The sequence below is a fragment of the Loxodonta africana genome, chromosome 25 (genome assembly GCF_030014295.1).
Source record: "Loxodonta africana isolate mLoxAfr1 chromosome 25, mLoxAfr1.hap2, whole genome shotgun sequence".
Lineage (NCBI taxonomy): Eukaryota > Metazoa > Chordata > Mammalia > Proboscidea > Elephantidae > Loxodonta > Loxodonta africana.
The window spans coordinates 24,077,420-24,090,443 of NC_087366.1; the positions used below are offsets into that span (position 1 = coordinate 24,077,420).

General features: G+C 34.8%; 1 protein-coding gene across 14 annotated transcripts in view; it reads right to left on the reverse strand.

Moving 5' to 3' along the window:
• RALGPS2 (Ral GEF with PH domain and SH3 binding motif 2) overlaps window positions 1-13,024 on the reverse strand; it is a 248,678-nt gene that overhangs the window by 72,136 nt on the left and 163,518 nt on the right. For all 14 annotated transcript variants that reach the window (XR_010319389.1, XR_010319387.1, XR_002785980.2 and 11 more), the window contains 2 exons: window positions 12,408-12,500; window positions 8,999-9,125 (listed from right to left, as the gene is read on the reverse strand). Coding sequence is in view for 6 of the 14 variants with exons in the window: in XM_003410872.4 (XP_003410920.2) it covers window positions 8,999-9,125; window positions 12,408-12,500 (220 nt within the window). In the remaining 8 variants the exon portion in view is untranslated. The remainder of the gene's footprint in view (window positions 1-8,998; window positions 9,126-12,407; window positions 12,501-13,024) is intronic.

Genomic DNA, 13,024 nt, shown 5'->3' on the forward strand with positions numbered 1-13,024 from the left:
ATCAGTGAAGCAAACTATCCATAAGAATGGTTTGATTCAAAGATAATCATTTGAAAGACTCAAGTCCACCAATATGATCAATGTTTTTTACTTGCCACATCTCAAAATAAAATTTCTAGTGAAAGCAGTTAAAAGAACATCCAAAACTTACTGTGGCATTATTCTTTGTTTTACCTGTGGTCACCTTGAAATAGTTTTAAACTCTCGTCCTCTAAACGCCACCAGAGCCAAAAAATATGCTATTTCTAATTTGTGGGAAGAATTAGGCATCGAATTGTTAAATCAAATCCTAACTGAATAAAATTTTACCAGGGCATTCCATTTACTGACAGAACTACTACACTTCGCCAAACATCCAAAACCTTATTTATGAAAGACAAGTCGAAGAATTTGTAGAATTTTCCACAGAAGGGAAATACTATTAAAACAAGAATAATGTGAAAAGTTAAAACACAAATTTAGCTAAACTTCCTTGTCACTGGGCCCATTCTGTTCGTCACAGACCTGTATCTGACCTGCTCTGGATTTCCCGGAGGGTTTAAGATAGCTTGGGCAAAATTCCTTAAGAGCAAGGAATAAGAGGCAGTATTGTATGATGGTTGAATATGGGCTCTAAAGTCAGAGCTGTCTGGGTTTGTGGCCCAGCTCTACCATTTATTGGCTGTGTTATTTTGGGCAATTTATATACTCCTGCCTCAGTTTCCTTATCTATAAAATAGGGATACTGACAGTACCTAGTTCATACGGTTATTGTGAAGATCAAATGAGATGATACTTGTATTGAGAATAATGCCTGATACTAGTAAGTACTCAGTAGACTTTAGCTATCATTATTATTACTATACCTCTATGCATCTTCTGTAATACCTAGAGTGGTGCTGTAAATAAATGTTAAAACCTGAGTTTTCAGGCATAAAATCACACTGATGGGTAACCTTCGCTGCAAATCTAACAGAGCTATGTCAGCTGGTATGGCAGGCAGTGAAGGGTCTGGACCATAAGGAAATAAAAAACAAAAATTAAGGGACAAAGAGTCACATTAGGAATCTCTGCCTGAGAATGTTGAGAGTTTAGATCACTTCTGTGGTAGGGAAGGTTCAACAGTCAGCTACTTTGAAGGTCACCTAGGAATAAAGATGTGGTTGCATACCTTCAATAAGACTGAGCTACAACTTTACAGCTGGTTTACGGAAGGGTTCTTTATGTTCAGTTATTTTTAATAAATGCAATGAAGTTTATCCTAAAGAGGATTTACAATCTACTTAATAGAAGGCCATCAAGGCCTTGGGCACCTGGTCTCTCTGAAAAAAACCAAAAACCTGTTGCTGTCGAGTTGATTCCTACTCATAGTGACCCTATGACAGAGTAGAGCTGCTCTACAGGGTTTCCAAGGGCAGCTGGTGGATGTGAACTGCCAACCTTTTGGTGAGCAGCCAGGGCTCCGATCTCTCTGAATTAGACCTTTAAAACTCGAGATTTCAGATGATTCCAAAATGAGACACTTCCTGTCTCGAGATTAAGTGATTTAAGATCTACTGTCCACTTACTTGACACTAAGAGTCATGACATGAGAATGCTAATGCTTCTAGTATCATATTTCTTAGGACTCCTACTGGTAATAATATAACAGACCCGTTGCCATTGAGTCCCTGTGGTTAAGGACTGGACTGCTAATCAAAAGGTTGACGGTTCGAATCCACCAGCTGTCCATGGGAGAAAGATGTGGCAGTCTGCTTCTGTAAACATTGCCGCCTTGGAAACTCTGTGGGGCAGGTCTACTCTGTCCTATAGGGTCGCTATGAGTCGGGATCAACTGGATGACATAGGGAATAACAGGCCTGTAAAAAGTTCTGCAATTATTAAAATGTTTCAAATTTATTTATAAACCTGTATTAATGTACTGGAGTCCCTGGGTGGTGCAAATGGTTAACGCACTTGGCTGCTAATCAAAAAGCTGGAGGTTTGAGTCCCCCCAGAGGCACCTTGGAAGAAAGGCCTGGCAATCTATTTCTGAATAATCACCCCCTGAAAACTCTATGGAGCACCGTTCTACTCTGACACACACAGGGTCGCTATGAGTCAGAGCTGACTAGATGGCTACTGGTGTTTGGTTTTTGTAATGCAATATGACATACACATTTAATCTTAACAGTAAAACATCATTTGCTGCGATGTGCCATCAAGTCGATTCTGACTCTGCGACCCTATAAGACAGCAGAACTGCCCGATACAGTTTCCTAGGCTGAAGTCTTTATGGGAGCAGATCGCCATGTCTTTTCTCCTGTGGAGCCGCTGGTGGGTTTGAACTACCAAGCTTTCAGTTAGCAGTCGAGTGTTTAACCATTTCCCTAAAAGATGATTATACGCTAATAAATTTTCAGTCTTTTACTTTAATGTCTGTGAAAGAAAGTAAAAAGAAAATGATTCCACTTACACTGCCATGACACTTCTCAAAAAAGCCCACCTAGGAACAAACCCAATTTTCAATTTTTATCAGTGGGGTAAGCAGTTATTAAATTGTAATTCTATAGACAACTATAGGAAAGACTGAAAAGATGAACTAAAATTTTTAATCTAAATACAGATTCCCAAAATATGAATGTAATTCTTAATGCTTTCTTTGAACTACAAATATTTTTAATGCATCTTTCAAACATGTAATTTAATCTCCCTGGCCTCAGTTTCTTCACCTATAAAATACAAACAGTAACAATATCTACCTTATAAAATTAAGCATTAATAATTTATGCAAAATACGGCCTGGACACAGGGTTAAGAGCTGAATAAACGTTAATTATTAAAATTATTATTATTGGTTTCCTGTTAAGATTTGTTGAAAACAAAAACAAAACCAATGACAGAACTATCAACATTTGGAAGCGCTAGTGGCAAAGCTACTGGAACTGGAGGAAATCAATTCTGTTTATGATTAAAATGCAGATATGTACAGCTGCTACTCTTGATTTTTTTTTTTTTAAAGATATAGGTAGGTTCTTAAAGAAAAAACTATGAACATGGCAATGAAATGAATGCAACCCTAATCACCAGCCCTTTGAGTCTCTGAGTGGTCTAAACTTCAGAAAATACACCACATATAGTCATGCATTGCATAATGTCCGTTGAGGCAACATCAGACCACATACACAGTCCCATAAGGCTATAACAGAGTTCAGAAATCCGTATCAGAGAATGGGACATAGTGGACATAACCAGATGTAGCAAATGCAGCAGCTTCCCACACGCAACATGTTTATTTCACGTCTCTTGTATATAAAGCGATGGCACTTCCAGGCCTAGAGTGGTACATACAGTAAGTTGTAGAGGGAGGTCATTTGCCCCAGCAAATAATATGGTGTTCACACAACGTCCAAATCACATAATGTCCTATTTCACAGAACGTGTCATGGATGTTAAGCGACGCGTGACTGTACCGTTAAAAAATGTTAGAGGAATTTTAAACATATTAAAAAAAAAAAAAAGTAAAAAAGAACATAAATGAGGTAATGGAAAATGGCAATGTAATTCTGGCTAAAGACAAAGCTAGGGCTAGCTGCCATTTGGTCAGAGCTCATTTCTCAGGATCCAGCAGAACATAACTAAATATGCTTTACTGCTGCTTTAGAATACAATATATAACCTAATCAGAATAAAAAAAAAAAATAGGGAAAAGTAATTCGTATGTTTATTAACTACAAATCAAACCAAACAGAAGAAAATGGAATAAAACTGGATCTTAAAACATTAAAAGCCAATGATACTTTTTGACCATTAGGTGTTTTTTGAGATCAGTGTTCAGAGACTTAATCAAGTAAAATTCTACCAATGGAGAAGAAAAATATCCCATAGAGATGCAGAAATGCACAGCTTTGTTAAAATTATCTCAACAGAAATGTGAATAAGAAGCTATTATTTTTTTTTAAATATTTGTACATAGGTTAGTAGAAATTTCTAAAACTGATAGAACTGTACTCTACTCAGAGAGCAGTATTCAACATTTCAATATAAGCAAAAAGCACTGAAAAAAAGGCTCAGATAAAATTCTAAAGATTTCTGTAAGTTCAGGTTATGCTTTTAAAATTCTACCCGCTATAAGGATACCGCTAACAATGCAAGACACAAGGCAATGGTATACACCTCTTCCATGGCATAGAAAAGTTAAAACAAACAAACAAAAAAACAAACCTGTTGCTGTTGAGTCAATTCTGACTCACAGTGACCCTACAGGACAGAGGAGAATTGCCCCATAGAGTTTCGAAGGCGCGCCTGGTAGATCTGAACTGCTGACATTTGGGTCAGCAGTTGTAGCACTTAACCATTACGCCACCAGGGTTTCCAAAAGTTAGGAGAGATTATTCAAGAGGTCCCCTAAGGAGCCCTGGTGGTACAGGTTAAGCACTGCTAACCAAAAGGTCAGCAGTTTCAACCTACCAGCAGTTGAAATCCACCAGCCACTCTGCAGGAGAAAGATGTGGCAATCTGCTTGAAAATGGACTGCCCTATAGGGTCTCTTTGAGTTGGAATCAACTCAACGGCAACTGTTTAGCATTTTTGGGGGGGGGGGGGGCGGCGATGGTTATACATGAGGTGATGATATCGACCTGAACCTTGGATATTAGAGAAACGTTCCAGAAAGACAGGAATAAAGTCCACTTCATTCCGTGCTGTATCTAGCACTAAGCATACTAAATGAAAAAAAACAAACCCACTGCCATCAAATCAGTTCCAGTTCACAGGGACCCTATATGACAGACTAGAACTGCCCCACAGGGTTCCCAAGGAGCAGCTGGTAGATTCAAACTGCCAACCTTTTGGTTAGCAGCCAAGCGCTTAGCAAATACTGGTTACCTGGACAGCTGACTTACCAAAAAAAAAAAAATTGAGGGTGGGTAGAAAATTGAGGCCACACAAATATATTTATTGTATTTAAAGAAAAATTTAAACAAAATTACTAGCTGTGCTACCTTGAGCAATTTATATATGTTACTGGAACAATGCAAAGCGCCTGAAAGAGATCACTTAAGTAATTCAACCAATAACAATTTATTAAGTGCCTCATGGGATTCTAGATACTAAGGATAAAGCTTTAAACTAAGACAAATAAGGGTTTACATTCTGTTGAGGCAGAGACAGGTTAACGAAAACATAGTAAGGGCTGTTTTACTCTTTGCTTTCTCAAAAAAAAAAAAAAGTCCTATTATGAAAATCTGAGATATTAAATTGAAAATTAAACGGGGAGGGGAAAGAAGAGAACCCTCTATAAGACTGAGGAGGCGCCCTATCTAGATACATCAAAACAGTATATCTACATTTCCCACAGAAGGGCTAGAAGTTTTGCAAAAATTTCTCTAACACTCTTCGTCTACTTAATAGGAAACAATATATAGAACTGTAAGAATTTACTTATTTCCATAGTTTTAAAAAAATGCTTTCTTTCACAGAAAACATCTTAAGCTGGTTGAGTTACTGCAACTTCCTATTACCTGAATAAAGTAGAAATGAAGCTAGAAAATGGGCGAGAGAATACTTATCATGTTTCATACAACTATATTATTTTTGCACAGTCTCCTATTTTTCTCTTTCTGCAGCAAAGCAAAACTTTCCATGCCAAATTCTTCAATAAACCCCTTAAGATTGTTCGCCAATGACAAGAACAAATGAGTGCTGTTAATGATTTTCAGATTTAAAGCAATAATTCTCATATAAAACAATTTTTTCCTTGAGATTTGCCAAACTATTCCTCTCCAGACAAATGTTTTTACCCTTATTCTAAGAATTTCTCACTACATTGTCTAGGCTGACTAATTTTTACCTTGAATGCAAGCCAACAGAAGAGATAACTTTTCAAGGGATGATGAGTTGAAGAAAACATTTTCTACTTCTTAAAATTTAAAACACATTGAATTACAGATAAATTCCACGATATCAAAGTAAGAGTTCTGCCAGCATTTAAACCCCACACCTTCACAAAGAATGGTTAATTTTGATCATTATTTTTTGGGAGGGAAAACCGTTAGTTTGGACCGTTATCTCTCATGTTAAAAAACAGATAATTAACCTTTACCTTTTCTCTAGGTACTACAGATTATTTTGTTTGATATATTCTTTCCATCAGGACCTTTGCAGACATAAGGAACAAAGTGTAGCATTATGTAAATTCTGTATACTTAAAGGAGAATAAATTAAATAGAAGCCATCTAGTTTCATGATGAGTATTATTTTTCAAATGTCTTCAGGGCAAGCTCTGTCCTATCACATGAAAACATTTTGTAAATGCTGAAATCTTCAATTGCACTAGGCCTAGTCCCATATGAATGGGAAAGGATTCTGAAATCAAGTTAAATTAAAAACCACCATCTTAATTCATCTTAAAACAGAACAAAATATGAAAAAAGTACATATTAAAGGGATATATGCTACTGTCAAGTCTTCATTCTTCACACTTCAGTACGAAGATCAGTAAATCAAGCAGTCAAAAAGCTGCATAAGAGATGTGCTCCACATTTTCTTAGAAAAACCATGTATGTTTTGATAGATAAAAATATTCAATCTCAAGGTTTGCTATGAAACAAAATCCCAGGTTTCCAGTTTGGTGGAGTAGTGTAGAAAACGCCACACTTATGTGATCACTGGTAGACTAAACTAGGAAATAAAGATAGGGGATCAGGTTTGAAAGAAAGAGGAAAGATGATGAACTTGAACTGGAGTTACCTACAGATAACTCATTCAATCAGTGTTTGGTACCTAAAATGTTACTAGGCCCAGGGATTAAGATGTTAATGAAGACACAGGCCTCGCAGCTGAGATGTTTAGTGCACAGATAAATATATAGGTCTGGCCTAGATTTGGGAGCTGATAAGGGAAAAAAACCTGAATGAGACCACGCCAAATGAATGAACAAAAGAAGTGGACTGAGACTTTCAGAAGAAAACATTTGAGGAAAAAAGGAGTCAATAGAACAAAATGTAGAAATGCAGAAGATAAACCAAGAGAGTGTGGTGTTAGTCATGGTCAATTTCAAGGAGAAATAACAACTAGTATTAACTCTCACAAAATTAACATGAGGATTGAGTAACACCTCCTACAAGATCCAACTGGGAAGTCAATGGTGACCTTACTGGGATAACCTCTACAAAGTGAAGAGGGAGGTAGCAGCAGGTTGAAAATGAATAAAAGCTGAGAAAGGGGAAACATTAAGAACAGGGTACTTTTTTATTATTACCTTAAATTAAGTGAAGTATAAAGTGAAGTAGAATTACACAGTGACAATGAGGATGATTTTGCATCACAAGAACATAAAATGGAAGGGATCTGAAAAGAGGAGTCGATGGACATCAACTGAAGATGCAGGAAAGATAACGGTTTTAGTATTTTCTCTAAAACATCACCTGCACCTCAGTATTTGCCTAATTTGCAACAATAACTAAAAGAAGTAATTAGTGTGCTTGTTTTAGGTACCAGGGCTGGGAGTGAGGAGTTATATTTTCTAACGGAATACCTTTCCAGATTCCACTGAACTTCAACTATGCTAGTGGTTTCCTCCCCTCCTCTTTGCACATGAAGCTGCGCATAACCAGCTTTTAATTCTTTACTGCAGCCCCCACCATGGAAAGATACAGAACAAAGATCGCTTCTCTAAACTAGATGTCACAGAATAAGGATTCAAATTATTTTGTCATTTTCAACAGAAAATAATCTGAACTTTTTTTTCCTAAAATACACAAATATGGGCGTTAGTTTGAGAAAAAAATATTTCAAAGAGGAAAAAATGGAATCACAGAATTAGTAAATTTTAGAATGCAAGTTTGACAGGTATAATATGGAAACATGCTAGATCAAGACTTAGGATTCCAGATCTGTCAGTAACTAGGTCTCAGGACTATAAATAAACCAGGTTTTCTGCTTTTCTGGACCTAGTTTTTCTCAATTGTAAAATACGTGAATTAGAAGAGGTCATATTCAGTCTTAAGAACATGACTCTGGTCCTATGCATATGAAATTCATAGGTAAAGAGAACAAGGCTCACAGGAGATAATGAAATGACCTGTAAAGTTACTAAGGTAGCCATGTTGGAACTGAGGTTGCCAATTCTCTATCTAGTGTTCTTTATGCTATAAGAAGTTTATATTTTGTGGAGTGTGAAGCTATACTGATTATACTGAAATCCTCTATTCCTCCTCTCCTCCCAATTACATTTTAAAGTATAGACACAGCCAAGGCTACATAAAAAGCTGAGCAAATACAGAATGTCCTTCTCCTAACCTAGCTCAGTGCCTCTCTGATGGAGGCATGCTACTATAGTCCTGAATTGTTTATCAAAGAAACATTCTAATTTGTAGTGGCCACTAACTCTGCTGTGCTTAGGGGAATCCTGCCTTCAACAAAGGGTACACAATGTATCCCCCATTCCCACTATAAAACAGACAGTAAAGAGATAAATTCTTAGTCAAATGATAGATAAAGTGAAGAACTGCTTGTCTCAGCACTTAGCTAAATTTCCACAGCTAGACAATTTCATCCAGGAAAAGAGTGTAATGCCAACATTAGTGGAGAATGTTCTTTGTAGTCCATGCTAAAACATCTGCCAAATATATATAATAAAAACTCACAGTGTTGAAAGTAAATTCAACAAAGCATTTGATCAATTTCTTTAGCTAAAATTAAATATTTTATAGTATTAAATTTCATTACAAATTACTATTTCATTCTTTTAAAAAGCATTGCTAAAACAGCTACAACGTAACAGTTTTACCATATGGTCTACTTTATGGAAAATGATAGTCTATAGAAAACTTTAAGGGCAAACGGCTAGTTTAACATGAAAATACACTTTTTTCTAGGTAATAAGGTAACAACTTTAACTGGTTTTCTTGGCTTAACAATCTTTCAGTAATTTATTTAAAGAATTCATACTTAAAAAAAAGTTCCTAAATGTCAGATAAATTACTGATTAAGTCAGAGTAACAACTAGGTATAACGAATACACAGTGACATAACTCACCTAAATAGGGAATGCAAGGTGTCATCTTTAAGCTACTTATATAATCTCTGAGTCTTTTGTAGTTATCTTCTTTACTCATTACATATTCTAATTTTTCAAAGGTAGTTTTGTCTTTTCGACTTAATAACTAAAGAAAAAAAAACAAACAGAAAAGTATATGTTATTTACAAATCCAAGATATTTCTCTTGAAGTTATATTTACTGTGTATTTGAATTTTAATTTCTTAATTTCAAAACTATACCTTCTTTAATTATATTTTGATAGTATATAAATAAAACAAAATCAGGTCTATTTAATGAGCCAATTTTTTATTTGTAAAATATAATATTCTTTGTATGTATATAAAAGTTACTAAGTAGTAAATTATATTACATTATTTCTCATCCTTACTGTTTTAAGTGGCTAAGCGATTTTTCTTAATCATTTTAATAATTTAAAGTAATTACATATTCATATTCAGCTCAAATACTCAAATATTTTGACTATCGCGCTCCCTCACAGATAAAGATCATTCTTGCATAATTAAGAAATAACTTTTCTTGACGTATCTAATCATGACTAGACCCAATGAGACTGTAAAAACCCAGTAACTTCCTACATTTTGGGACTTCTGGCAATCCATTTTCTCTCTCATCTATTTGATCAGTGCTATACTGTATACAGTTGAACAACTAAATGAGCTAACTAAAAGTTTATTGTTTTAAGAGGCTTCAGGGAGAGATCTGTAGTACCCTTTGAGATCACTGGAGATAATCAAGAGAAAAAAGCAAGGTCAGGAGTCACCCAAGATGGTATTAAGGAATGATATTTAAAAAATCAGGAAATATATTTTTGAATCATTTCAATGAGTGAAATTTTTTTTCTTTAAACATATGAAGTTAGTATTTCATTACTATGTAATAAAATTCTACTTTATTTATGTCCTAAAATATTGGTGATAGTTTATAGCAGGGAAAACACTTCCAATTATAAATTCTCCTATGAAGCTAAGAGAAAAATCTGACAATTAAAGATAAGGACACTGAGTCCAAAGTGATCACATGGTTAGCAGACAGCAGAGCATACCAATATTAGTCATTCACTCACTCACAAAGATGTTATGTCCCTGTTTTTCAGGGTCCCATAGTTTGGTTCAGGAGCTGAAGAGTATCCTGATATCTAATCCACTACTTTCAAGTATTACAAGTTTGTACAGTTGGGACTGATGTCAGAATCTATTTTCATAAACTCCAAGATGCAGATTCCCTTCAGATAATTTGTAACAGAAAAATGTCTGAACAGTATCCTTCCCTTTTTGAAACAGGCTGTCAAGGAGTCCTTTGCTTTAGACATTCCATTCCCTGGAACAGTGGTTCCACAGTCTTCCCCGCCACCCTTCAACACACACAATTAGCATTCTCAAGGTTAGATGCCAATCTCTGCTCGCTACCCATAAGTCTAATCGTTCTTTTCTATTTGTTTGTCTTTTTCTTTTTGCTTTGTTAAGAGTTCTTTATATATGACCCAGTGCCATCGAAAGACTCATAGTGACCTTTATATATACTGTAGACAAACTCCTGATCAGTTACATTATCTCCCCCTACTCTGCAGCCTCTATTCAATTATTTTTTAAATATTTTTGATGAACAGAAATTCTTATTTTGATGTGGGAGAACTTATCCATTTTTTCTTCATTGTCCGAGCTTTTTGTTATCTTATCTAAAAAATCCTCACCTATCCCAAGCTGGAAATCTATTCATGCCAAGCCAGAAAGATGCTCACCTTTTTTTTCCTTCTACTGCCTAGCTTATACCATTCCATCAACACTGGTCAACCCTCTATCTCAACATGTACTGAGGCCTTTGTTATTTACTCTGCTTAGAACTCTCTTCTTCTAGATATCCATATGATTGGTCCTCTCACTTCCTCCAGGTCTCTAACCAACTGTCACTTATCAGAGATTCTATTATCACATTATATAAAATAGTACTGCCCAGTTTTTCTTTCTATTCCATTTACTCTGCTTTATTTCTCTCCAGAGCATTTATCACTATTTATGACAGAGAATATGACTTGGTCTATGTATCACTCACTACTGTATGCCAAGCAATTAGTGCCTTGCACAGTATAGAATATTTTGAAATTGAATGCAAACACCTTAAGTTTTATTCAGATTAATAGAGCTGTTAAAAAATTTTTTTTCATGCCAATATAAATATCTTCAAGGAAAATAAAAATTAAGGGAACTGTATCACATTTCTAAACCATAGTATAAATCAGAGTCTAAGTCTTTTCCCAAAAGCCTTAAAGACGGGATTCTTAACTGTATAATCATTTCTATTTTCCCATGAAATTCAATTTTTAAGAAAAAAAGATAAGGCCATCTTTATTAAAAAGCCTTTTAAAGTAGGAAAGCCTTTCACCCAGGTTTTTCTATAATACAAATGAAATATAAAATGGGTCATAAGCTTTTCCATACTAACATTTTTCCAATATAGAAATCTACTCTGGCTTTCATGAGAAACATCTGTCTCTTCAGATATTATGGACAGTGAAAGCAGCACTAGGCTAATCAAAAACAAAGCCATGTTTTTAGTAATTATAAAAGAAGAGAAAGATGTTTGAGAAAGTCCATCATGTCTCTAGCACAGGACCTTAAGAACACACTAACTCTTCACAAAATGCCTCAACACACAAAAATCACTTCCCCCTAACATTAAGGAATAATATTAAATCTGAACAAATTTAGTTGAATCTAAAATTTTACTTATATGAAACCTAAATGAAAAATACTTGGAAAGCTTGAGGCCAGTATCATGTCACTCAAATATAAAAAATGCACAAATTTGCAGAAATCAAAATTCGTACCCTGATCTTGTTAAGGTAAACAGAACCAAATATGATTAACATAATAATACCAGAACGTACAGCAACATTACACAATGCACGTTAACTATCAGGTTTTCAATTATTCTTAAGGAAAGTATCTAAGTGGTTTACAGACAAAAAATGACTGCAAATCTCAATCAGTATATTTTTTGGGAAACTTACGATTTAGATCTTCCTCAAACTTTCCAAAAGTATAATCTTTACATGGCTAAATGCAATTTTTTTTTTTGCATTTATGATTTTCCATGACTGAATATGAAGTAGTGTGCTGTCTGTAAGATGCTTAAAGAGGTACTAGAAAAACTATTTCCCAAAGAGCAGAAACCAAGTCTCAAGCTACATTGTGTCCAAAAACTATCTGGTATACCTGGGTAAACTATGTAAGGAGAGAAAATGTAGTTTTCAGAGAGCAGGGTATGAAGTCATTTTAAAATCCTTATCTATTATCATAATACTAACCTAACTAAAAAACACAAAAGAAACTAGTAACTATTTCCAATAGGAAGTCTAACCTTTCATTAACTTATGAAGATTACTCACCGCCCATGTTTTAGTCAACCTGAAAATTGGGGCACTTTGTAAGCCAGAAACCACTGCCATAAGTGCATGGAGGTTATTCAGCTCATACAGTTTCTGAAGATTAAAAAAAAAAGAGAGAGGCAGAGATGACAAATAAATAGCATGAATACAAGAAACAGAAATACATAAAACATGTTATATATAAAAATTTATTCCAGGTGGATTAAATACTCAAGTGTCAAAACCAAAGCTATAAAACTTTAAAAGGATAATATAAGAGACTACATTTGATTTTCTCAAAAGTTAGGGTAAGATTTCTTAAACGAGATATTCTTAAATAAGATAATAGAAAGCACTAAGACTAATAAATTTGACTTTATTAAAATCTAAGAATGTCTATATCAAAAGATAACATGAAAACAGTGATAAAACAAGCCACAAATAGGAAGATGTATACAAACGATGTAACAGAGAACTAGTAACTAGAATTATACACAGAACTCCTAAAAAAATCAATACAAGACCAATATCACAACAGAAAATTGTTTAAAGATCTTGAACAGGTATTTCAGGAGAGAAAAGCTAAATAGCCAACACAGAAAAGATGTGAATTGTCATTAGATTCAATGAAAGGCAAC